This window comes from Psammomys obesus, unplaced genomic scaffold (genome assembly GCF_907164565.1).
Source record: "Psammomys obesus unplaced genomic scaffold, mPsaObe1.curated_primary_1811, whole genome shotgun sequence".
NCBI lineage: Eukaryota > Metazoa > Chordata > Mammalia > Rodentia > Muridae > Psammomys > Psammomys obesus.
The window spans coordinates 5,637,985-5,665,542 of NW_026596109.1; the positions used below are offsets into that span (position 1 = coordinate 5,637,985).

At 42.3% G+C, this 27,558-nt stretch overlaps 1 protein-coding gene across 4 annotated transcripts in view; it reads left to right on the forward strand.

Annotated features, from left to right (window-relative positions):
* The window catches only part of Pde4b (phosphodiesterase 4B), a 516,183-nt gene that overhangs the window by 477,253 nt on the left and 11,372 nt on the right, over positions 1-27,558 (forward strand). For 3 of the 4 annotated variants that reach the window (XM_055628760.1, XM_055628761.1, XM_055628762.1), the window contains 3 exons: positions 2,195-2,307; positions 22,023-22,116; positions 27,289-27,467. In XM_055628760.1, the coding sequence (XP_055484735.1) occupies positions 2,195-2,307; positions 22,023-22,116; positions 27,289-27,467 (386 nt within the window). Of the gene's footprint in view, positions 1-2,194; positions 2,308-20,895; positions 21,384-22,022; positions 22,117-27,288; positions 27,468-27,558 lie in introns of those variants that run through there. The other variant, XM_055628763.1, reaches the window with a different exon arrangement.

The window sequence follows — 27,558 nt, forward strand, 5'->3', positions numbered from 1 at the left end:
CACACACACACACACACACACACACACACACACACACACACACACACCCCACATGCAGCACTCAGGCACTTCAGGTGCCTCTGCAGAGGCTCCCCTTTTGAGATGCTTCTGCTGGCACAATTCTGTATTTCCCATGTGAAGCTGGAGAGGAAATCAGATCCCCTCTTCCTCTTCGGAGAGAAATGCTCCTTGTGTTATTTTATCTTACAGTCATTTTGCATGTCTGCTGATTCCAACAGCTTTGAGCAAACTCCTCCCCTTCTGGCTGGCCTGCTGAACGTCTGGTCCCAGTTACAGAGGCTGCAGGTGGTGATGTGAAAGGCACCAAGGCAGTGAAGCCCTAGCAGTGGTTGGACCTTTTTCTTTTATTAGCGGCAGGGAGTGAGGGTGGGAGGGTTCTGTCCCTTCAGGCAAAGCTTTCTCGAAGAGTACTCTTCTTAGGAAACAGGGGAGAGAGGGGTGCTCCGTGAGACCCTAGAGAGAGAGGAGAATCTTGGAGTTGAGGCAGCGTTGCAAAGGTGAAGAGGAAGAGAGGCGAGGTATGTGCAAGTTTGGCTTGAAAAGAGTTTTATTGAAAACACCTAAAAATTCTCATCCGCACGTTGAGGAGTGTGGAAAAGACGGTGGAGGAAGTCACCACCGGTGGTTTTGCGGGTTCTCAAGTATGACATACAGGATGTTGAGTTTTAACCCCTCTTTACCCTGAAGTGTGCACACACTGCAGGATGAGCAGATTTCCTGTTCTGCGACGTGTGCATCTGTGGGCAGGCCACCGTTTGCCTGGAATCACACACTCCAGCTCTTTCTCTTTCTGTGTGAGGTATTTGATGCCACACACATAAAATTCTTCATGCGATAACGAAAGGCTATGTAACCTTCCTGGGCCTTCTCGATAAATATGTTTCTAACCACTGTATAAGCGTTCTAATGCTGGCAGTAGCATCGTGTCTTGTGCCTGTTGCATGCTTGTGTTCTGGAGTGCGTGGTAATTAGCTGCTGTTCCTTAGTCCATGCGGGGAGGCTGCCTGCTTTATATATCTGGAGCTTCATTAATTCACCTAAAATTATAATGTGAATTCAGTGTTTATTAACCTAGATATTAAGTCAATAACCTGAGGTATTTATTGAGACCCACAAACTTTTGGCTATGGAATGCCATGTCCTGGGAAATGAAAAATAATGTTCCAATCACAGCCAGATGTATGATCTTGAAAGTACCCTTTTTTGGGTTATGTTTGTTGGAGTTCTGGGTTTGTTGTTGTTGTTGTTTGTTAGTTTGTTTGTTTTGGTCTTTTGGCATGGAATACTTTGACGTTTTTCCAGAAAGCAACAAAGGAGACCCCCTAGCATCAAGGCAAAGGAAAAACACACATCTGGCTCCACCTGAAAGTCCGGTTCAGAGTTTCCCTGTGACCCTGGCACTACCAGAAGGGAAGTCTTGGCTTTGTTTATTATAACAAGAGCCACAAGACTCCCAGGCTAATAAACGTGTTCACGTAAAACCCCAGACAGTTTCTCTAGACTGGAGTCTTATCATGGGGAGACCTCATTTTACCTCTAGGTTAGGGAGAGACTCCGTGAAGAGAAAGGAATAGCCTATGCCTCGGACTTGTCCGGGTCAGTGTTGCTGAGCTCAGTGTGACCCACCTGAGGCTGTTCCCCCAGAATGAATGACTGCTCTGCCTGGGTACAGCATGGTCGAACACTTGCCCCCCACATGGCCATAGCAAGATGGTTTCACTTAGAAGCAAAGCAAAGAGAGGGGAAAGCCTCCCTGGTTTCTCCTCCCGACTGCAAACACTCAGAAATGACATCACACACCCCACAGAGCCCCGGGATGACTAAGGCAGAAACAGCCTGAGAAAAACTCTGCTCTGCCCTGAGTTTTAGGGCACAGTTATGCAGATGAGCGTCTGGGCGCAGGTTCCCGCCTTCTTCCTTTGAGGAAGTTTCTTGGTAGATCACTGACACCTCATCCCGGCGAGGGGGTGAAAACTTGGCATCGGCCACCAACCCCCTCCTTCCCCGGGCAGAGCACCAGAGGGAGCTTGGAAGCGAGGAGTCGGCGAGCAAACAATGAAGGAGCAAGGGGGCATCGTCAGTGGCGCCGGGAGCAGCCGAGGTGGAGGAGACTCGGCTATGGCCAGTCTGCAGCCACTGCAGCCTAAATACCTGTCTGTGTGTTTGTTTGCAGAAGAATCGTATCAGAAACTAGCAATGGAGACGCTGGAGGAGCTAGACTGGTGCCTAGACCAGCTAGAAACCATCCAGACCTACCGCTCTGTCAGCGAGATGGCCTCAAACAAGGTAAGGACACCCCTTTCTCTAACTACAACTGAAGCGCTAGGCTGCAGCCTGTCTGTTGAACCGACCGGGAGGACTTTGCTGAAGTACCACACTTTCTTTGCCTGTGCCCTGGTACCACCGTAAGCTGAAATTGCTTAGCCCGTGTTAATGCCCAGGAACAAGTTTCCGAATTCGTGCAGTAGCGAGTATCAGTGAGAGGGGTCTGCCTGGCTTCCAGATCCTTTGGCAAATAAAGGCGACTTTTATAGTCACTGCGTTTTGTAGAAAACTGAAAAGCGCTTAAGTCCACCGGGGAGAATGCGCGACTTGTTACACTTTAATCAGAGCAGCATACAAGTGTTCCACAAGAAAGTAGGTCCACCACTTTTTGTTTTATAAGGACACAGATCACCTTCAAGTCTGACAAGAGTCTTGCTGAGAAGAAGGGCCTTTGGGGGTTTATAACCCTTTCTTTGTGATGCTGACACGGCCTGAGGTTTAAAGAGAAGAAGAAAGAAGGAAACAATGTATTTTGCCTCCTACCACTGAAGGTTGGGTTTTGTTTTTCCTAATTTCAAAGGTGAAATCATTTAAAATTAAACTCTACCTATACTGAACAGGAAAAACAAACAAACAAACAAACCCTGATTTTATTTACAATAATTGAGAAAAACAAAACAAAACGTGGTGGTGGGGAACTTTAATTATCCGTCATTATCTTATTTGTTTAATTAACATCTGGACACAGAGTGCTAATTTATTGACATTATATGGTGATGGTTATTGCTAGTTCTTTTCTGCTTGTTTACATGTTTTCATGCAGATTTTTAACTGTGTGTGTGTGTGTGCAGGTGTGTGCTAGAAGTTACATATGTGTTTACACACGTGTACTTGGAGGGCAAGCCTTGACACTGCACCTAACAGAACACACCTTCAAGACTCCCTACAACTCTAGCTTGGGGTATTGTGCTATTGTCTTCCATTTCTGAGGCTGGAAGAAACTTTGTACCTCCCAGCCCAAGGTGCCTTCCTGATTGCACTCTCTCCCACCTTTCCTGGGTAAAAAGCATCACTTCGGAACTGAGCTCGCTGGCTCCTCTTCAAAGCGTTATGGCAGAAGAAGCAGGGTACCTTTAGATGCGTGTGTGTGAGTGTGTGTGTATACGGTGGTGGTGGTGGTGTTGCGGTCTTTCTTACTCTGAAACTCTTTCATGGGCCAATCAGAAACAGAACAGAAATGAGCCCCCTTCTGAGATGTTAGTTCAGAGCTCAACTCGGTGGGGGAGAAAGAAACAGGACACGTTGGGTTTTTAACTATATTTCCTGACTTCTCTCAAGCTCCCTGTTAAGCAGGGACTTTCCAGGTTGGTGTAAAACCCAGCCACTTCCCTGTGTTTGGGGCTTTACTGTGTAACTTCTCCAAATCACTCTGGGATTTACATAGAATGTTTTGCCCAGGCTTTATCAGCCTCACAGCACCAGCAGCTGCTCTGCTGTCTCTTATTCTGTGATATTTGAGGCAACTTGTGGACCCAAACCTGTGGGGTGATATTTTCGCAAGTTTTAACTATCGAGGACATGAACCTCTGGAATCACCAAGATAAAGCAGGGGATTAACCAGAGGATAAAAAGAGCACTCCTAAGGAAAGAACCTGCACACTGCTGTTAGTTTTCACGTCAAGTGTGTATGGAGAGAGTGCTGGCCTTGTCCACTGGCTATCTTTCAAAGTTACTAAAATGTATCACTAAATATGAAAGGAGGCATGTATTTATTGAGAGGAGAGATTCACAGTCCCTGGACCTGTCACTCCTCCCTGATGGTGGCCAGTGCAGGAAGTAATGGAAGTTGAACAGAGTCAACACTAAAGAAACTGTGCCATGCACAGTTAGCTGGAGCAGAAGCCTGCGGCCTCTTCTGTTCTCAAGGTCCCCAGGGGGAAGGTGAGAAGGCAAAGCAGTTATCCAGTGGGTGAACAAGAGAGTGCAGTTTTAAAAACATCTCTCCACTTAGCTGTTTTCCTCACCCTTACTCGGATAATTGTCTTGGGTGATGCTGAGCACAATGACAAGCATGGCAAGTATATTAACAACACAATGGGACTCTATTGTGACCGCTGGAAAAGAGCTAAAATTATCTGGAAAAAAGTGAGACTAAGTTATGCACAATAAAATTTATGCTCTACATTAAAGTTTAAATGTTGAAATTATTTGAGGTTTCTGTGTAATCGAAAGTATCATCTCTGTTATCACTAAGTAGCCCAAATCTGGTAGTAGTTTGTCTACTCCCACTGAACAGAGGAGCCTCAGTAAAACTGAATTACGGAGCTGGAATCAAGTTTAAGTACAACACACTTTACAGAGGGTGGGAGACTATGAAGAGCTTTGGAACTGGAGATTCATGGTCTGAAATCTGTCAGCCTCACTTCCTAGCTATTTTTTTTTTATGACTGGACTTAATTAACTGCCCAGAGATTCAGTATAAAAGTGGGTCTCACCTCTCCAGGTGTAGTGTCGCCAAAGTAAAGTGACCCAACAGGTAGTGGGAATCCAGTGTGTGATCACTTCCTAACATCTACAACTCTGTTTGCCAAACCAAATCTGTGTCCCTACTTGTGTTTCAGGGATGACCCAAAGGCTTTTGTTTACAAAGTCTGAACTTACTTCAGAGAGCAGACGGCCAAGCCACTGTCCTGTGAAGGGAGTGTAACTTGGTAACCTAGGTTCCAGTCTGTGTGGAAAGGTGAAGAGTTGCCAGTGTCTGGCAGGGGCCAAGCAAGCAGCCTTAGGGTTTCTTACATCTGGGCAGGGCGGTGCTTTCTTGTTTATCTGTGATTTTCCTTGACCCATCTGTGGCCTAAAGAAAGGGAGGGATTCAAAGGTGTCACTGACTTTCCCCTATATTCCTTCAGGCAGGTGGATGGGAATTACTCCTGAACCTAACAAAAACAGTCTTTTCCTTTGATCCCTAAGTCCAACAGTAGGCCAAGTAGAATTTTAAAAGTTTACAGAGACCTGAAGCCGGATGAGTTAGTATAAGAGAACATTTTCTCAAAATTGAAAAAATAATAAAATAAAAATGGCAACATGATGGAACGGGTGAGCAGGAATTTGATGGGCCAAGACATGGTTTCTGATGCTTGGGAGAATGCCTGGACCCCTCAGTGAGAAGTCCAAGTTAGGTTAGGCATGTGAGAGCCATTCCCTCTTAGATGGGGTCATTAATTGTTGTGTTTCATGTTCTGTCACTGCTCACCTGCAAGAATTGTCTTATGCTTCGGCAAAATTCATTAGAGTATGAGTTCATCAGCCAAAAAACAGCCCGATGTTTTGAAAACAGGATGCCTGGGCTCTGCCCAAAAAGAGGAACGGAAAGAGAAACAGTATAGAAAGGAAGAAAGCAAAGAGCCCCACCGGGATCCCCAGCCCTAATGTAGTATAAACAGTGACCTCTCTTTCCGATCTTCACTATGGCTCAGTTCCTGACCTTGTGTCACCAAAGCCAACCCACGTCATCAGAGGAGGATAGGAGGAATGGCACAGCTGCTGTGAGTGTGACTAGAATTTCCTGTCGCCTTCCTGACAGACACAGTCAGAAAAGTACAGGGTTGGAACAACAGCAGCTGAGGAAGGACGGGCCAGAGCAATCCTAGGGAGGCAGAGCAGGACTGGAAAGTAATGGGAGGTGTTCCTCCTTTCTTTGCACTGAGTCTGTCATCTAGGATTTTCAGGTGAAAGGCATCAGAAGGCTCATTAGTACCTGGCATGGTGAATGCAGGAAAACAAGCATATCGTATTCAATTGCAGGTATATTCGAGTTATCAGTCACAGCCCCGGATACTCTTCAAATGCCCTGCTGGGAACCTCTTTCTAGCAGCTTCGCCTGGGACAGATTTGAAGCCAGATGATGAAAATGGATGTTCTGAAATTGGGAAGTACAGTCTTGGAAACCAAGGCTTCCTTTAAACTGAAGAGTTGGGATTTAGCACTTCAGTAAAGGAACTTCAGCTAAGGAACCTCACCAGCTGGGGATTCGAGATAAATGGCACTTTCTTGAGGCATCCTAAAATCACATACAGATAGCATCACTGGCGAAGTGAGTCCTCCTAGCTACACAGGTTTATTTTTCCAGCTCTACAAGATCCTGTACCTACTAATTGCCTGGGCTCTTGGGAGGGAGGGAATAAGTCATTCACTCCTGTCACCCTGGAGCCACTAGGAAACCAGAATGTATGATACTGGAAGTTGATTATCACCAAGGCAAGCCAAATGCTCTAATGTGGAGGGAGCCGCTTTCTGTACTATTGAACAATCAGTCAGTGACTATGGGAAATGCTGGGCCTACAGAACTGAAAGAAAATAGATCTCCTCGGCCAACAGATACATCTAGGTGCTTTCTCAGAAGGGATGCTCATAATGGAGGCTTCCCTTAACACAGAGGGGCCTTTCACTGGTCCTTAGGCTTGAAGGCTGCCTTAGAATGGTTTCCTCCAGCTGTGCAGAAGGGCTGGATTAGACCAAAGAAATATATGTGTTCCCCTGCAGACCGCACTGTGCCTCTGGACACTCTTCATTCCCTGCCTAGATGGCTCTGAACCCTCTGAGGCTGTGAGGGCCTCTGTGGATGTGCTTCTGCTGAGGGACACAGCCGTGGGGAGAAGGCATGTGGGAGTGTGGACACGCAGGCTGTGGCAGAGGGTTCACAAAGCTTGCCTGTGAGGTTCTGCGTGGTCAGAAAAGTAGAGGGCAGGGTGGTCCACCACTGAAGGAGGCTAAGCTCTCGTTGACCATCCAGACTGTGATGGACTATTTGTCAAGCTAGAAGTTTAGGAGGTAGCTTGATTTATATTTTCGAGCTCTTAGGCTTGTAGTATGCGCCCTGTCAAATGTTAGGGATGATCTTACTTTAGAGGGCAGATAAAAATGCAGATCCGTTCTGACAGGCAGGAGGGGAGGCATGCATGTTTTAACCCAGTTTTCACCCGTTAAGTGTTCAGCCTAAAGTAAAAAGGATCCTGACTATCAGCCATAAGCTTAAATTCTAGCTCTACCTTTCCTGAGAATATTTTTCCAGAGCAATTAAATCATTTAAAAAAAATCTTTTCATTTCCTTATTATGAAACAAACAAAGTAGTTGGAATAGATTATTTCTGTGGTTTACTTCAGGTCTTGAATATATGTTGGTAGAAAGCCAATGTACTCACACAGGGGTAGATGACTGTGTGCAGACACTTGGCCAAAAAAGTTACCCTCTTTCTTTTGTGAATATACAGACTCTTTGAAATAGGCGCTATCTACAGAAGGGCAAAGGAGGACCTAGTAGAAATAACTTGATCAACGTAAAATAATAAAAACACCATGCCTGGAAATGTAGCTCATTGGTAGAGTGCTCGCTATGATGCACAGGGCTCTCAGACGCAACCCTAATCACACACACAAATGCACAGTCAAGGTTTTAATTCCTGGTGTGGAGGGTATGGGTCAGTGATAGTTAGTGTACTTGCTTATCACATATGAAGCCTTAGACTTGATGGGGCTGGGAGAGTGTCAGGGATGGGTGTCCGAATCCCAGTGACACAAATAAATGGAAGGAAAGGTTAGAGATACTTAGTGATTCTTCAGTGTGAATTTTGTAGTGTTTTGATGGGAGGTCTTGTCCTTCTAACATTGATCTTTACTGGTTAGGTCTGGTTCAAACTTTGAATGTGCAGTTACCTTGTTCTTGGCTTCTAGCCATTAATTCCAGACTCAGTTTGGGCTGGAAAGTAGTCCTTTTAACACAGGTCAGAGGAAAAACTGTCACAGTTCTAGAAAATGGTGTGTGAGCACTTTGAAAATGGAAATAGTAGTGTCAGATACATCCTTTGCTTCTTGTGGACTAGAGTGCAAAATTGCAGCTCTCTTTGTTTTCCCTACAAAAGCTTACAATAAGACAGTAAAATTTTTCTTTGAAAGCTGTGGTCTACTTCCAGATTTCTTTTTCCTCTGCCTAACCATCTTCTCTGTCCCTCCCCCCAAATGAAAAAGGGCGAATATTTTTGTGTTTTGATTTTGTCTTTTAAGTGATTTGATTTCATTGTCTTTCAAGTGCAGTTTCATCTTGTAGGGTGTCCTTCCAAGTGTATGCAGCTTGACCACAGAATAGAGAATTCACACCACTGTAGCAGAGCTGGTTGGACTAAGGAACTCTCAGTTTTGGGGGTTTTGGGGGTTCCTTTCTTAGTTATTATCTTCAGAGACGAAAGGGAAGATTTAGCTAATCAGTCGTCGCTGTTTAAATTGCTCTTTGTGTAATAGAATAGGGTTACATTCTTGAGTGTGATTCGGGATTTGAAATGCTAGTCTTATGAAAACTTAGCAAATAAAAGGATTTGGGGGCCCAGCAGTTTGTAATTAGTAGTATTTTGCTCAATCTAAATGTTTCTAGATCCATGTGTATATGTAGGAACCAGATCCTTTACTGAATTCTGACCTAGTTCGCCTAGTCTTTTAGTTAACTTGCCTGATAGTTTTGTAAGTGAGCAAATCTCTCAAAAGGAATTAAATGAAGGGATTTCACCTCTGTGTGATTCTGGCCAGTCAATAGAAGAACACTAGCCAGGGAGTCAAGTATAAACCTAAAACAGCAGTTTTGAAATCTTGCGTTGCAGCATATTAATGAACTTACCGTTCGATTCCCACTTTTCATACTTCCCCGCCTTTGCATGTCTGATCTTTGAGAATACATCCCAGACTCACAGCCCCACCAGGTTCCTTGGCATTGTTATCTATGGAAGCAAAGCCAGGGGTGAGGCTCATTCTTACGCAATTCTTCCAAAATATTTAACGTCTAGGTGAAATGGGTTCAGCAGGCAAGGATCATTTACTGTTAGGAAAACCAAAATGTCCCCTCGGGAGACACCGGGGCACACTTGTGCTGCTCAGTGGGGTTGCTGCACGCCTGTCAGAATCATGCCAATGGTCACTGTGCTTTCCCTTTAGCTCTTTTCGGGGACCTACCATCCCCTTTCGGTCTTACCCTCTGGCACGTGATGGTACCCTCAGCTGGTGCCAAACTATTTAGTCTCTGGGAGATTTTGCTGTAACTTCCTTTGTTTGATGTACTTTAAAGTAGCCAAATGCTTCCACAGAGAAAGGACTGTCAAGTCGCTTAGAAGTTAAGAAGGTAGTGAATCTTCTGTCCTCGCGTGCCTGTTTTGGAGGGATCCTGATAATCTTCTTTATGGAGCAGAGTTTAAAGTTGTTCAGCAACCCCAATAAGTTCCCTTCCAAAAACAATCACTAAGTTAGGATGGACTGCTATGGAGGCCTCACACCCTCCCGGATTGACGCATGCATGGCAAGTTTGCTAAGGTGAAACTCACATTCATGGTGGAGTCATTTCGGTCTTCTAACTTTTAAATTTAAAACATAATAAACTTTTAAGTTTGCTGTTAAGAACCTTACAAGACCACATTGCCCTTTCTTTGCTCACAGAAGGCTGCATCATATTTTAACCTTGAACAATTATGAAGATGAAATCAAAGTACAGCTACCTAGGAGTTTTAAAAGAAGATTAAACCAATATTTTTTTTTAAATTTAATTTAGAACAAGAAGTATTGCATCTAATACCTCATCAAGAAAGTGTGTCACTAAATAAAAATGTCTTTCCAATTGAATTAGTTTGGCTGTGCTACACAGAGGCCCAAATAAACTAAGTGTTGACTTGACAACTAATGTCCTTGGTCACGATAGATGCTAAAATTTGATAAATAACAAAAAAAAAAAAAAAAAAAAAAACTCTACACATTTTATTTCCAATCATTGTTTCATACAGTTGTACCAGGCAACTTTCAGTCCAGAGAAGAACTTTAAAAGTCCTGTTTATGTATTTACCTGACAGAGAAGAGATCATGGTCATGGTGCTGTTCCCGGGACAAGACTTTATTGCAGTCTGAATGAGCAGACCCTTGCGATTCTCCCAAGTGTGGGAAACCTGATGTGTAATTCGTGGTACTGGTTGGGGGCTATGTTTAGGTGCTCCTGTTACTTTCAGGAAAACAAAATTAATTAAATACTATTTATTTGAAGTCATTTTACAGATGAAACATTTTATAAGTAAGGTCTATTTTCTTATCAGTACAAAGAGAAGAATACATATATAATATAATCCAAAAAGAAACCTTTGAAAATACAAGGATAATCTCACTGAAAAGTTTTTTTTTTTTTTTTTTTTTTTTGTGGCATGACTTCTTTGGGGTTGGAGGATAATGGAGGATTACAGTACTAAGATACAGGTCTCATTGCAAATCCAGTCGTAATCCCCCTTATTTCTCCCTTTCCCTTTCTCTCTTGCGAACTGAAGAAGGCAAATTGGAGAGTTTACACACTGGTGAGATAGTCACCGTGGTGGATTCTTCCAGCTACTTGGCTGAGTGGCTGGCCCAGAAGATTGAGATCATGTTGGGAACCTCAGGTTACCCTCTTCCTACCCCTGCAGCGTCTCTTCCCAGCGAATGGCTCAATATGAAGCCCTCATGACTCAACTGAGCTTTCCATTCTTGAGTCCTGTTACCTGCATCACAGTGGAGTTAGCTCAGTTCTATTGGCAGCTGCCCACTGACAAACAGTGCCAGTGCTATTAACACCTGTAAGCTATTGAGTCAGACCAGCCTCACTCACAGTGGATAGGCTCCTTCCTTCCTTCCTTTCTTTCTTTCTTTCTTTCTTTCTTTCTTTCTTTCTTTCCTTCCTTCCTTCCTTCCTTCCTTCCTTCTTTCTTTCTTTCTTTCTTTCTTTCTTTCTTTCTTTCTTTCTTCCTCTGTAAACTTCCTACGATGGCTCAAGAACTTATTATTTATTAAAATTTAGAATTCTGAGGTAAATGCTTCACATATTTAACAATAAATGTGAATAAGCAATTGTTTCTTATTCAAATTTTTTAAATGAAGAAGTGCTGGAGGAAAAGAAGTGACTCAGAGAATTAACTGTGTTGATATGATGTTTACAAGGAGAAGTTATTCCATGTTTAAAAGATTTCTTGACATGATACCTTCGCCTCTTTTGATGTCTACCCACTTTCAGTCATTATTTACACTGTGTAATAGAACAGGTGAAACTTCTTAGCATATAGTACATAAGAAATTACAAAGTGAATAAAGAAATTTGATATTTGGGCTGTTGGAAACAAAAAAAAAAAAAAACAAAAAAAACAAAACCAGAAGACTTGAACTAAAAGCCCTGGAGGGAAATTTGATAAAGAACCCAAATACTCATTTTATTATAGGAGAAAAAAAACAGAGACAAATTACAAAAGATATACTAAGCTTTTGCTAACTCTGGTTAGTAGACAAGGATGATTTCAAATTTCCTCTTTACCCTTAGTGGCCAACATTTGTTAAAACTGTGGCTTCAGAGTATGGAGCTTTATTATCTCTTGTGAATGAGGACTTTATGCTTCTTTGGTCACTTCATTACCTAGAAAACTCCCCCTTCTGTTCACACAGGCTGGCCCTGTGGCTCCAAACCTCTCCTGATATGCCCAGGCTTCTTGGTATTTCTGCAAAGCAGCCTCTTACCATCCTGTCACAAGCTAGCATTTGAGAGACCTGGGGAGGGGTATGTATTTCCGGTAGTTTCTCACATCTGCTTGATTATGGGGTGCCAGGAACCTTCTGATAGTTCTCTAGTGAAATAAGTGCAAGTAACTGACCCCTACTCTGGGTACGCAACTTGTAGCCTGAAAGTTAACTGGCCTGACATGCCAAAAAAGAGCCCTCTACCCTGCCAGCTCTCAACCCCTCCCCTGCCCATTGTGATGACGGCTGCTGGCTCCATCCTGACTCAGATGATTGAGATATAGCCATGTTGACTGATGCACTGGATATATTTTTCTTGGCCAAGAAAGACCATTATTTGTGCTCTTGACAGGATGAGCTGCCACTGACTTTCTCCCTGCTGGGTTTTAACACTCAGGATCTGGTTGCACAAAGCTTATTTGCATCTTTCTTGGCAATACCTGGGAGTGTCCTTGGGACTGTTTCAACAAGGGCTACCAGTATTAGATTTTAAAGGTTTAACAGTCAGTATCATTTAACTTCAGAGCACTGTTGTTGTTGAACTCATTAAAGATAGTTTTGTACTGATATTTTATATGATTAAATACTTTTTTTATGATTAAAAATCTGGATAAGGGTATTGTCCAGGGGCATATAATACTACTAACACAGTAAGATTTTTCAGGCTGAAAAAGGTCACATGTTGTTTTTCAAGGAAAGCTGGAGCGGGGTGTTTAGGGTCTGTGTGCCTTTGTTTATCTGAGTGTCCTCACTAGTGAGTGTGCACATGGAAGCTTAAGGTCAGTATCAATTGTCTTCCTTTATTGCTTACACCGTTTTTTCTTTTTACACAGGGTCTCTCACTGAATGGCTAGCCAATAAATCCCAGGATCCCTCCCACACCTCCCTCTCAACCCATGCTAGAGTTACAGAGAGGCACTGCCACACCTGGCTTTTCCACAGGGAATCCAAAGTCAGGTCCTCATGTTTGGACAGCGAGCAGTCTACACACTGAACCTTCTCCCCAGCCCAATCAAAGCTCTTAGCCCAGCAAAACCCTAAACAAGATGCTAAAATGGGACTTCGAGCCAAAGAATATGAACCCCTGGGCAGAAATAGATCACTTTTTTTTTAAGTATGGTAAATATATTTAGTTAAAATGAGTAAAACATGAGTTCTTCACATGTAGACATTTGTTAGGAAGAATTCAAAAAAAGCTTCTGCTCTTTGCATCACCACTTTTCATATCTAATCTCATGACCCAGAACTCCGATGCCCAGGAAACTCTGAATCCACCTCAGGGAACATTGGCTAGAGGGAAGCTTAGATTTCCAAAGCTCACTTCTTCATTGAGGCTTACATACTCTCTGAACTGGGGTGTCAGAGCACAGCAGAAAATGCAGAGATGTGGGTGTCGGGGTGTAAAGGAAACTTTCCCATGAATAGAAATGGAAGGCTTGGTATTGGTTGTTTGAAAGCCAGCTGGCCAGTTTGGCACTGTTTGATTTATTGTTCTCTCAAAACGTCTGCATCTGACGGACCTCAAGCAAAGCCTTCAGAGCCTCACGATGGCTGCTGATTCATACTTCTTGTCTCTGGGGTGGTGGTCGTGGGGCAGGACTTAAGAGTATCTGTTGTGTGTGTCAATCAGCAGCTCTACCTGTTGCATGGTACCTGACTACTTCACCCTTGCTGGGCCATAATTTTCATTCCGGCATTTTGCTGATGCCAGTAGCATATTCTCATCCCAGAAGTGCATTCAACCAATTCATATGTTACCAAATTGGCTCCGACTCTGCAGATGTGAGTAAATGCATACACAGCGCAGGCGGGCATTTATGTCAGGCAGTCTGCGGTTATTCTTAGCTTTGGTCGATACCTGCTCTCCTAATTAGAAGAAATTGGCTAAATTAAAGGAGCACCAATCAATAGTGTTCCTATCCTGACTTCTCCAAACAGGCTTAAAAAAAGAAAAAAAAGGTATGGCCTCAACATAAGCCTGTTTCAAAGTATGGTTTTCATAATAAATAAGAGTGAATGCTTCATTTATCTTCCTGGCAATTCTAGTTACACTCCTTATACCGGTGGATATTCTAAATGTCAAACAGCAAGCCTGTACCTGTATGAGTAATTCATGTATCACATGACCTGCATGACACGGCACTGTACCACATATATTGTGGGAATTTTGTAGTTAGTTATGCAAGCTACCGTCAACAGCAAAAAAAAAAAAAAAAAGTTTAGATGCTAAAGAGCCACCAGAAACACACACGTAGCCAAGAACCCAAAGAAAAGAAGGGCCTGAGTTCAGACTTCAAAGTCAGAAATAAAACCTAGCTTCCAGCATAAATCCCACAGCATAAAGTGCCCGATAGGTCACAGATATATGCCATTTCTAGCCCTCCCTGTTTAAAGGTAGAAATTCTTGGTCTCCAAGAGGCTCAAGGGCTTGCACAGTTTCCGATTAGGCTACAGTGTAGGGAGTTTATTTCCAGATTGGCCAGAATACTCTACAATTCTGCTACACTCTACACTGCTACAGAATTCTCAGCTAGGGCTTCCTTTGTGTGTTATTAAAGTCCACTAGAAGGGCAAGCCTGAAATGAACACTCCCTCTTCTCCATGAAAAAGCTAGGTCTCCACCTCTGAAACTGTCTCTATCCCAACAGACCTATCTATCTTAGGGACACGTTATTCTGAAAGTGAACATCTACCTGGTCTAAAGTATGGTAGCTGTCACAGGAAGGCAATACGCAGGATATAGCTCTCTCTTCTAAGAGGATAAAAATAACTTGAGAGACTTGTTTCCATCCTTTGGAGCTAACAAATATATTCAGAACTTTCAACCTGTGGCAGATTTCTCTCAATCTGGATGTGTAGAGTCCAACATTAGGCATGCCGAAATACCAAAAGAGACAAGTTACATGTTTCCAAGAGAGAAAAGGATAAGCCTGTAAAGCTCAGGGTTTCAATTTACTTGATGGGCCCCAGAGTTGACCTTGAACTCGACAGACTGTTGGGCTGTCCCAGCACTGAGAAAAATGTTAATCCAGAAGGAGTGATTCTTAAAGCAGTTTTAAAGCCTCCCACTGTCTCCCATATCAGGGAGTACGGGAAAGACACTAGCTGAAAACAGTATCGCTGACGTCAAATTTGTTACAGGCTCTGTGGTGCCTTTTAAGAAAGTAGAGTAGTAATATCAAAAGTAGGTTATGGCAGATTTGTATAGCCCCAGAAATAGTAGACATTTTAAAGGAATGGGAATTACAATAACTCAAACAATGTTAGAGTCTGAAAGTAGGAATGGGTTACTGCAAGGAACTGGGCTGCTGGCTGTGGCAGCACACACAAGCCCTGAGTTTGTAAGGTGGAGACAAGAACCGCCCAGGCAACACTGCAAAATCCTATCTTTAAAAACAACCACAACAACAACAAAAAACAACAACAACAACAAAAAACAGGCCTCAGGATGTAGCTCAGCCATCAAGTGCTTGCCATGACCAGTATTTATGGACTGTGTAGCTACAGTATTTATGAATCTTCTTGTGAGCTATTTGGATACATATTATCTGAAATATGCAGGTACCCGAAAAAGTTTTATCTAAATTTCTAAATTTATAAGTATCTTGAATTTTTATCCACCAAACCGAGCAGTTCTTCATATGCAGAAATGTGGATATATAATCATAAATAATGTGTATGGTATAATATAAAACACCATACATCATTTAGAAATGTTATGGCATATAGAATGCCATGACTCTGTTAGTTCTTATAGATACTTGTAGGGTTTTTTGTTTTGTTTTGTTTTGTTTTTGTTTTTTGTTGTTGTTGTTTTGTTTTTTGTCTATTTAATCACGTCACTGCAGCAGTTTAGAAGGGAATGTGGGTCATGAGCAGTTTCTGTAAAGGTTCTTATGGGAATCACTGCAGGGTTAGAAAGGGTCATTTCTCAGCATTTAAATAATGTGTGTCGTGTTTTCTCTTGAAAAGGTTTCAGAAATTGTAAAAAAAAGAAAAATTAATGAATAGCGAAGAGACTAAGTGGAGAGAATCACCTGACCATGAGATAGCAGAGCCACCCAAGGCCTCCTGAGAACTTGTGAAAAAACTGTGTTCTGCGACCCTTCTCCTTCCCTCTTTCCAGTTCTCTGTATGAAAGCACTAATGTTTTGTCCCTCCCTACTTGGCCTTTTATATGTCGCTTGAGCAAATACTCATCTTCTGGCTGGTGGATAGAACTGGCTTTGTTCATCAGAAATGCCAGTCTTCTGTTACAAAACTGTAATGACTAGACTCACGCTTGCTTTTCCTCGGATGCCTGCCTATCCTCTATCACCACATCCCTGGGGAGCTGGGCAGAGAAATGACTCCATCCTCAGTTTGCTACAGAAGAGCGCCTCTCTGATGTGGCCCCTTGAACAGTGAACAGTACCTAACCCTGTACCCCCAGTCCAGAACTTGCTCATAGCAGAATTTGTTGGCAGGCACAACCCACCCTGGAACTGTGCTCTCGGGCCCAGCTACTCTGGCAAAAGGGGCAGAGCTATGGGTGCAACTCCTTTCATTCAGGTATAGCACTCAGTGCTATCTCACTTGCCTTTCAAATAAGACAAAGATGTCATTAAAGGAACAGGGCATGGAGTTCTAAAGGAATGGAGGGAGGAAGCACAGTACAACATAATCTGAGCTCTTAAGAACAGTGGGAATTGTGAGTTCTATAAAGGGGTTTCTTAAACAACCACTTCATATCCTTGCTCCAGATTTTTTTTTCCTGTTTTATTTTAAAGTCAGATTTAAAAAAAAGCAGGAACTTTGAAATTAACCATCTCACTCAACTAAAGAAACAGAAACCCAAGAAGAAGTCAATTCATTTCACCCTAGATTACAATTGCCTGTGGTCAGCTCTCCCTAACCTGTCACCACTGTTACCTCTCTGCCACTGTGAGCATTCTGTGATCTCAAGAGGGATTTTTCAGACCCCTCCCACTTTCCTGATACTAGGGAATTCTTAGAAGTTATGAGTAACAAGAGTATGAAATATGAGTCAAAAGTTAGTCCCTAAAAAAGTCATTGTGACTTTAATGACTTTGGCAGTTGTTTCAAACTGCGAAAACAGGAAGATCCTACACAATAAGGCGCCTGTCTCACAGCTGGGCTCATACGTCGATGGCCACCCACAGGAGCAATGACTGGGACTGCCTTCCTCTGTTTGGCACCTCTTTCCCATCCTTAAAATTTTCTCTTACTGACTTCATCAGGTTATCATTGAGGCAAAACTACCAACTTTCAATTACTTTAAAGGTATTTTTAGTCATGTAGAATCACTGCTAGGAAATCCAGATTAGTTTAAAAGTAGCATTTTCACGTGCTTGATGCTAGCTCCTATACCATCTGCCTTCTGGATTTTTTTTTAAACTGAGAAACATAATGTTACCAAGATCCTTCCAGTTCAACCTTCTATGTGAAGTCACTAAGAGCTCAGGACAGTGCCTGTAGATCTTTGCACAAAGTTTAAGCTCATCTTTTGAGAAAGACTAGAAAAGGATAGTATGCTTTCATCACTTTAGAAGTGTTTTAGAAGCTGAAGAAATATTGAAATTATCTGAAAAAAAATTAATTTCAAATATTTTCTAAGTAGCCTCTAAGAAGTCTGTGTTGAATCCGGCGCACAGAAAACAACATCACACATAGACTTACTTATCGTTTGTAATACTGGGAACATAAAAAATTAAGCGAATTAAAGGCAGGCTATTAAAACGTCACAGCTGATTTAAAGAAAGAATATTCTAGAAAAGTAGTATTAAGTCATGTATATAAAAAAAATAATAAAGCTCTTCTCTTTTCAAAACCTAACTGTAATTTCTCAGCAGGGCTTGCAAATGTAGTCATGTTGGGCAGACATGACTTTGGGGAGTTGTGGGGAAGTTTGTGTTCTAAGGGTTCATTCACAAACTTTGTTTGTCTGTGATGAAAAGGGAATGTGGCCATTTCCTCTGGGGACATTATTTCTAGGTAGACTCTAACAGGACTATCTTGTGAGGACAGATTATTAAAGAAAAATAGGATCTGTGTACAGGAGACATGAGAACTCATTTATCTTTGAAATAGCACCTTCCAGTTTGTGGATTCTCAACTGCCATTTGGTGAAGTAAATAAATTCATTCCTCCCTTCCAATCTTGCAAGTCCTTGGGCCAAGGTTTCATTCAGGATCCATTTTTCCTTCCTATTGAGACAGCTAACTGGTAAGTCCACAGGAAGGCTCCAAGAGAGCCTCAGGCTATGGAGCTCTGTGTTATGACAAACATCTCTCTTCTTAGCCAGTAGTTTATTCTTACAGACAGAAGTATCTCCATTTCCCCCTTGTTTACCTCAGCAGTACAGAAAGAGTTTTGTTTTCTGAGAGGAGCTAGTTGCTAGTAAATAGTGTGACCAAGCTGTAGGAGGCTGCCCTAAAATCTATCACACAATCTTGAGAGGTTATGGCGGAGAGATGGGTCGGAAGTCATATGTGTCATTCTTGTTTCACAGAAGAGAGATGAAGTGATGTCACCAGGCCAGTCATAAAGATTGAGAATCAAAGTTGAGGCGTGATTGCTGTGTTATGGCTATCTGTAGCTTGCCAGAAGCAACTCAGAAGCCTGAGACTCTTGGAATTCAGACACTGAAAGTCCTGAGGTCCTTAATTGAGCATCAGCATTCACCTCAACATATCGGTTCTAGTCATTGTCTTATGCAGTCACCAGGACCAGCCCTACCCTTACTAATCAGATTCTGCCTTGCTAGAAGGCCACATCTGCCATTCTTAGTCTTTCAGAACCCCAAACATGTGGGCTCTTCCTAAGTAATTTTTGATGAGAGCAATGATTGCCTTAGTTGGTGTGGTAGGACCGTCCCTTGCTGAAGAAAACCAGCAGTGGTTGCTAAGCAACACTTAAAAAGTCTAGATTGGTTTCTGACCCTGGATGACCTCTATTTGTATACTTCGTCATGTGTATTTTATGGTTACCTTACTGCCCTCTGTAAAAAGATCATAGGAGAATTTGTTTAGGCGTGGAAAGAAGGGAGATGATATTCCTCTGTTTACTTGCATGAGTACACTGACCCCTTCTGTAAAGACACAGAAGGCGTGTAATTTACTTAGCCCCATGGCTAATAACCACCACCCTCGACCACATAGCCTCATGGACCACGAATCCCAACAGGATCCTATGGACAAAGGGAAGTTATATGGGGGAAGGCAGTGGTTAGTTGTCTTACCTTCTATGATTCGTTTTCAAACTGCTCTCATCTCCTGAAGAGAACAGCCAACCCGAACCACTGAAGAGTCCTCCTTACCCTCTTCAGACTGTTAACTGAAGATTAGTCAATGTGACTTAACAGACATGGATACTGTACTAGAACAAAAGTTGATTAAAACCATAAAAGGACTTTTTGTTTGTTTGCTTGCTTAATTTTTCTCTACCACTTTGCCTGGCCATTTCAGGGATTCCACCAGTGTTTGTTGAAGACATGACAGAATGGCTTTATTAAAGTATGACTATCCTAGTAGACTCCAAAATGTTTGTAAATATTTCAGAGATACCAAGGGAACCAAAATGAGAATAATTGCTTGGCTATTATATTTGGCTAAGTCTTGTGCAGGAGGAAAAGTAACTACAGAAGAAATCTGTCCCTAAGCTTTTATGTAAGAAAGTTTTACTACAGTTTAAAGTTTGAGGTTTTTGATTGTTTGTTTGTTTGTTTGTTTCTGCTAAGGCCAGCAGACCAACAAGCATTTATCAGCCTATCTTTTTCAGCTCCCCAGTCTTCAGTAAGTGCTGGTTTTGTGGCTAAAATGTGACAGGGCCAGAGTTACATCTTAAAGAGCAAATAACTTGGAATTTATGTAATTCACCTGGAAAAAGTTGAACAGATGATGGTTGACTCGGAGATGCCAGGTTACTTGTGAAACACACACACACACATACGGAAGCAAGGCCACCCAAAAAAAGAGTGGCTGTGTCTCTGAGGAGAGTGCATGGTACAGTAAGCCAATAGGCACGGTTGCAGATTAGGTCTGGCTTCACCTCAAAAGGCAGCTCTCTGGAAGGAAGCGATGGTTTTTACCGGAGTCTTAGATGCCTGAAGTAAAGCCATTGTCAGATGCAGGATGCTCATTTGGAAGGGGAATGCCTCACAGGAAAGAGAGCCAATTACAAGTTCAGGCTGTTGCCATGGTGCTTTGCTGATCATTCAACACGCAGTACAGGAACTCCCAGGAAGGCTAGGAATAGGGATGTTGGGGGTTGGGGGTGTGTGGAGCAGCTTGGTTAGGGCATCCCACGGCTTTTATTGTAATGCTGACAAGAAAGGGCTGGCAGGGGAGCCAGGAAAAGAAGGACATTTTCAGCATGTCCTGGTCGTTAAAATGAAACTAAAATAATTTAACTCGGAAACATTTCTAACGAGAATTATAAGATGTAACAGCACTAAAATATCATATAAGCACAACGTCAAATAAGTCATTGTTCATAAGCAAATGCTATCTTGTATTCCCTAATGTACTTGGGATACTACATGGAAAGATTAAATGAATTTAATCCACTTGCTGAATATGATCTAATAGGCATATTAATGAACTGACTGAGCACAGAAAATTGCACATTGTATATAAAGTACTTTTTGAACCAAATAAATTAGTTCCATCCCCATTCATTCCACTATAAAAAGTCTAAATGCATCAGCACCCAGTTGGTGGGCAAATACTATTCCAAAAGCTGGTTAAAAAGAAATTCTTCTACACTGGAAGCCAAGTCAGAAAACAGCTACAGTTCTAACCTTTTCCAATTAAAAAAAAAAAAAAAAAACAAAAAACGCTCAGAGCCAATTAATCAAATGTACCATCACTTGGAAGCAATTAGAATAGCTGAGTGCTGTGTCAGGCTGCATCTGCAGAGCGCTGTCTGCAGAGGGAAGAGAGGGTTAAGGAACACCTAGCTGGAACGTGGGGGAGGAGGGGAGGGTAGGACCTCAGGTTTACTTAAATATTCATGGGGCTTCCTCCATTTTAATCTTCTCCTCTTTAAAAGATGGCTGTTCCCCAGTCAGACAGCTCCCGGGGGAAAGAGATTCCCTGCTCCCCGGCAGAGTTGGACTAATCTAGGGTGGAAACCCCGCCGGGCACCGGGACTGTTGATAAGTGATGGAGCGCTTCAAGCCGGCCAGCTGAATACATTCGGACAGGCTCCTGCTCCTTCGTACAATTCCTGGTCTCATTACTCTCTTCTGCCCGGAAACAAGCAGGGAGTGCACAGGCTTCTTGCAAGGATGGAGAGTGAATGAAGACGGGCTTGTCCTGCATTAGGAAATGCTACGCATTTGGAAGGCTTTGTCTTGTCTAAGTTTTGATTCTTTAACCACCGCATCTGCAGGGGTTTCCTAATCCTCTCCGGGCTGCTCGCACAGCACTGAATTCTTTCAAAGGGATTTGCGGATTGTGGCAAAAGAAAAAAAAAAAAAAAAAGCTTCCAAAATGCCCGAGGCAAACTATTTGTTATCTGTATCTTGGGGTTATATCAAGGTGGGTCAATTTGATTGTGTTACGTGTCTTTGGTAGAATGCGATGCTTTTACATCTGTCTGTTTTTGGTGGAGTAGAAGGCATGAGCAGAGGTTTAATTTGTGTATCCATTTAACCTACTGGGGCTTATAATGAAATAAGGACATGTTTTATTGCGTTGCATTTTAATGTATCGTAATGTGTTTCAATTCTGTTTGTTTTTCTAAATTCTGTTTTTAAATGATGCTCCCCAGCACCCGCCCCCCATTTTTTTTTCTTAAACTTTTCGCTTAATCTGTTCTCAGTGAATACATTTATCACTGCAAATTATATTTTTGGGTATATTTTCAATTTTTAAAAAAGTAGCAATATTTTTAAGTGAAATTATTTTGGCCTTTATTAAAATTCCTTTTTCCTGAGTTTGCAGCTTCAAAAGCAATCAAAAAGAAATTTTAAGAACCTCTTTTTTTTTTTTTTTCTACACTGACACTGGAATGATTTCACATGGAGGGGACATGGTGATTTGTGCTGTAGCTCTCATTAATCTAATGAAATCAGCTGGTACAGTGTTTCGGTTCCTAGAAAGTAAGGATGAAAATACAGCAATCGTTTGTTCTTTCCCAGACACTTAATACGTATTTTTTTTTTCTTTTAAAAACAGTTCAAAAGGATGCTGAACCGGGAGCTGACACACCTCTCAGAGATGAGCAGATCAGGAAACCAGGTGTCTGAATACATTTCAAACACGTTCTTAGGTAAGACACTAACAGAAAAATCCCACTGAGCTAGAGGGCGAATTTCTCCAACCTACCGAGGGCATCCCTGCAAATTTTTTGAAGTGAGGTTAAGCACAGAAAACAACCCCATCCAAGATAAGAGCTGAAGCCAGTCTCTACAGAAAAAGAATAAGCAAGAAGATAGTATTTCTGAAGAGATAGTACCCGCTAAAGAGGGCAGGTTAGGATGGGTTTCTTGCATTTACTTGGCTTTGTATTACCTCACCCTCCCTACAGAGACCTCCAGAGTAGCTGAAGGTCCAAAACCCACCCCAGCAACTATTCTACCAGCATCTCTTTAAAAACAAAACAAAACAAATGAAAAAACAGTTCTTGTAATAACTGGGCTTTAAGACAAAAAGCTTTCCTCTTAGGTGTTTTGTAAGGGATGTGCCACCTCTACAGAGTCCAGTAGAGCATGTTCTGGAAATAATTTGACTGTCGCTTTGCTAGGTTATTTCTTAAGGGTGCATGCATGTGGGTGGGGGGAGGTAGGGTTCATGTCTAACAGGCCTTGCTTTCTCTAAGCAGTACTACTGTCTTCTAGTTCTGATCGTGTACTGCCTTCTGACATCATGTGAACGGTACATAACACCCAACACTGGCCATAGCTCTGCAGGGATGGTCCTCAATTATTCCTTCAGTCTTGCTTGGCTCTTAAGGGGTTTCTTAAATTATCTTAAGGGCAACTTTTTTTTTTATCATGAACCTATTCTGCCTGTTTTAATGAGGCCTGCAGAATCAGTGTATGTGGACCTCAAAATGCATGGGAAGCCCCTAGATTCTTATTCTGCTCACTCAGAAATATCCTTGGCTTCTGAAGCTCTATTTTTCTCCCCCAAGGAAACAACCCGTTCCTACAGTTGAGCATCACAGCTTCCTTTTTTGGCATAGGCCCTGAAATGAGCATTTGCCCTGCTGTCTTAGGGAGCACAGTCTGCTTGCAGCGTTGTTTTAAAAAATCGGTCCAGTTTCTATCCCTCCAATGCAATTCCTTCTAAGAGCGTATCAACCAGCTTTTCAGCAGCAGCAGCCATCATGCGGAGCTCAGTATGGCACTACTGTGTAGCCCCATCCATGGTCATCCAGGAGATCCGCAAGCTGCAGATCAGCAGGCAGAGGCCATCCTCACTCTTGCCATGTGTGGGTGTCCTCCAGCACCTGCTGTTCCCCGCTGCAGCTCCAACGATCTTTGGCAGAGAACAAAGGAGAGGAATTTTTATATAGACTCCGTCTTCCAGAAGTGGCTGGAATATAGGCAAAAGGAGGCACAATCACCAGTCCTTCCCTTTCCTGGGCTTTCCCCATTATCTCTGAACACAGGAATCTTCCCCTCACCATCCCAGTTACATATCTTGGTTCATGAAGGATTCAATTATTTTCCATAAGGTGGGAACCGTTTTCAGGACACTTGGCAGGTATCGACGGCAGAAGAGTGAAATGCGCGAGGAACTTATTTCCTCATGCATTGCACGTTATAATTCTTGGGTTTCTGTGGGTTAACACTTCCTTTGCAGTATTAGAAGGGTGATGTACGTGTGAATACGTATGTATATACACTGGAATGTGTACATGGCAAACACAAATAGGCTAGATAGGAAAGGGGGAAGGTTCTTTAAGAAAACACACACACACACACACACACACACAAAAAAAAAAAAAAGATGAGAACACCCAAGAGGTACCAGCTGCTTCATCTGAAAGATGGGGACCTCGAGAGAGATGCAGCCCTTCATGTCTTCCAGCTCTGACAGTCAGTGAGTCTGTCATGGGCTGGGTAGCTCAGCAGCATCTCTGAGGCATATTTGACTTCTCTGTAATGAGCACCAGACTTGCAGACAGTCAAAAAGCTTGCTTCTGAACTGTAAATGCAGGGCATGGGACTCTTAGCCCTGTTGTAGGGGGAAGGGAGTATTTCTGGAGGACTGCAAGGCCTCTTCTAATCTGCAGTGGACTTTAAAACCCTCGTGATACAATTTCCTCATTTTACAGGAAACAGGATTGAAGTTGAGATGAAAGAATATAACCAATCTAAAGTCACTTGACTAATATTTTTCTGAGTCATAGCTAGTAACTCTCTAGGCTTTTAGAAATAAATCCTGGATACCATCCCTACTAGAAATTCATAAGGGCATGAGGAACAGAATCCCATAAGGGTGGGATATAGATACTATTTTTTTTTTCTGTAGAAATCAGGATGGTTGGAGATAAAAATGGATTAACAATTTCTAGGACTATAAAAGGCTTTGTTCTGCCTTTGTCTATAGAACAAAATGAGACAACTATCTCAGTCAGAGTTATACTCAACAAACAATGTCCCAGCAAGAGCCAGAGAATGTTAAAACCTGCCCTACAGAAAGGGTATCTCCTAACTCAGTCGTCTGTGAAACTTATGGGTTTTCCCATCTAAAAAGACAAATGTTCAGGTGGGTCACAGAAAGCCAGGCAATGAGCCATGGACCAACCTATTAATGCTATTATATGATAATGGGGTTCAAGTTGCTGGAAAAAGTGGAATTTGGAGTATCTAATCTCAAGAGGAGTAAATAGCATATAGGTGAAGACCAGATATATAAAACAAGATTTTTAAGTGTTATATTAAAAGCTAGTTAATATTTTCATAGGTAAGGAAAAATTTTCTTTTTAAATGTAATTAACATCTCATCTCAAAAGCTAGAAATTTTAAGGTTGGAGGAAAATTTCAGAATTTTCATGATCACAGCATACCAGGATCTAGTAAGCAAAACACCTCAAATTTTGCCACTGACAATGTTTGGATGAGATCAGTTTTCGTATTTGTTTTTTGTTTGGTTGCTTACATGCTTGCTTTGAAATAGCCAACGGTGTCCCCACTGTTTTCAGGCCACTAGCAATGCTAATCCACTGAGGATCTCTTGCCAGTTTTGAGTCTGTGCTTCAGGTTGTTTCCGTAGTACTCTAGCTAAGTGCTCACAAGAGGAAATTCCGAACAGGGAAGCCTGTCACTTGTTCCAGTGCTGGCGCAGGGGAACACCCATGAATGTCACTGATACCCCTGTGAATAATGCTCTTCTTTATTGCCATGTTCCAGGCACATCAGTTCTGCTCAATTACTCACTGGTGCAGGGAACCTTTAATTAACCAAAACCAGGAAAGCTGCCGGTCCCCCAGAGATGCTGAAATCTGCAGAGGCACTGGGGAATCCAAAAACCTTTTTAACCAAATGTGAAAAAAAAAAAAATAGTTGGGAAAAGCAAGAGCTATTGTGACCTTTCATTTTAGCAAAAAGTGGTAGTTATTAGCAATGAAGTGACAGAGAGAGAAAGGGAATTTCAAAATTAAAATGACATATAGTTTCCACACCAGAGACTGTGTGGCAGGAAAAAGATTTTTAACAGGAACCTCAAGGTCTAGTTTCTGGGCTATTAAACACAAAGTAATTGCAGAATAAATATCTGTTAACTGGGTTGTCCTTTTGGTATGGGCAAGTTGCTGACTTTCTCTGAGTGTGGGATTGTTATTTGCCCCCAAATCTAGTTCTGATCATTCAGACAGTAGGGGAATTATGTATATGTAGAGAGATGGGTGGGGCCCATACCTTTGGTGGGTTTGTTGTTGTTGTTATTTTTGAAGTTTTCTTAATGTTACTTGAAAACAAATAGCTTGGAAACATCTAAACTAATTGAAGTGACTAAAATTCTCCAATCAAAAGTCACAGTTTCATGAGCACCTAGAGGCCTTTCAGGGTTGCTGGGAATGGAAAATGGTAGGCTCTCCCGACAGCCAGGTGGTAGGCTGGGCCTGAAGCTGGCCCCGTCTTGTTGTTCTCACTTCAGTTTGATGGAATGTCTCCAGTGCCTGTGGGCAGGCAGACGTCCTTGAGGAGGACACATGTATATGCCATCAGCTGTAGGAGTCTAAAAGCAATCCCTGTGCCCGAGTGCCATCTGGAAGCATTCCATTTTCAAATGGGGGGTGCTGTTGCTGTACTGATTTTCAGTGTGACAAGAAATGACAAATGTGGGCACTTCTGAGGACCACATTAACCATTTCAGCCAGGGGTGTCATTTAGTTCCAGGAAGAATTGGGTCAGCCATGGAACCAATCACTGCCTTAGGGTACTCACAGGCATCCCTGCCGCAGGAAAGAGGAAATACGCCATTTTATGATTCCCTGCAAGGGAATCTCAAGATTCCCTGTGAAGGGAAATACAGTTTTTTATCGTTAATATCTAATAGCAATATACAGGAAAGATTCTGGGTGCAGATAGATATTCCTTTGCATTAATACTTGTCCTACTGCTGCCTTGTAAATTTCAAAGAAAATGCTAAGTAAGATTATCATCAATAGTTAATGAGTGCAGGCATTAAGAACTAAGATATCTCATATGGATAAGAGGCCTTGTTATTTATTAGAAGAATTAATAGGCACAAAACATGAAGAAAGTCAAATTATAGTCTTCCTCCAAACCTCAAGCGCTAAAGAACCAAAGCTTGAAAATAATCGTTTGAAGATTATGAAACCTTTTATTTTTCTAACATTCATATTCTTATTTAAACTGAGCCTGCTTGAATGCCTATGAATTTTTACACGGAGAAAAGAATAAAAATATAGTAAAATGAGGACATAGTTTGTCTTTTGATAAACTGGGTCCGTCTTTTACAATGAGCCTTTTGTTGTTTGCTTTAAGATGGGTCCCATGGTAGCGTAGGCTAACTCAAATTAATTGTTTAGGTCTTTGAACACTTGTCCTCCTGCTCTGCCTCCCCAGTTCTGGGATTACAGGCCCATGCCACTATGTCCACTAGTGAACATTTCATACACAAAAATATGTCACTCACTTTAATGAAGACTCACTCTATAGATATTAATACTCCACTTTGAAAATATGAGTGCAGTCCTTGGTTACGCTGAAAATAGAAGGCTTGGGTCTTCTCCCTGACACTTCTTAGGGAAGTTGCTTGCTTCTCTGGGCCTCAGTGTCCTTCAGCAGTAACAGGGACTCATGTGTCTTCCAGCCGCTTCCCAGGACCATCTGCAGATCTTGCCGTGCTACAAGAGTTCTCTCTGAAATGTAAACCCTGTTACACACATGGTTCAAGTTGTTCTAAATACTACTGTAGGCTCACTGGCACACGTGTGCTCAAAAGCATGCTTACTGTTGTGTTGCAGACAAGCAGAACGATGTGGAAATTCCGTCTCCCACCCAGAAGGACAGGGAGAAGAAGAAGAAGCAGCAGCTCATGACCCAGATAAGTGGAGTGAAGAAATTGATGCATAGCTCAAGCCTCAACAACACAAGCATCTCACGATTCGGAGTCAACACGGAAAATGAGGATCATCTGGCCAAGGTGAGCATGATCTGAGCATGTACGCATATAGTTTTCCACTGTATACACACACACACACACACACACACACACACACACACACACACACACA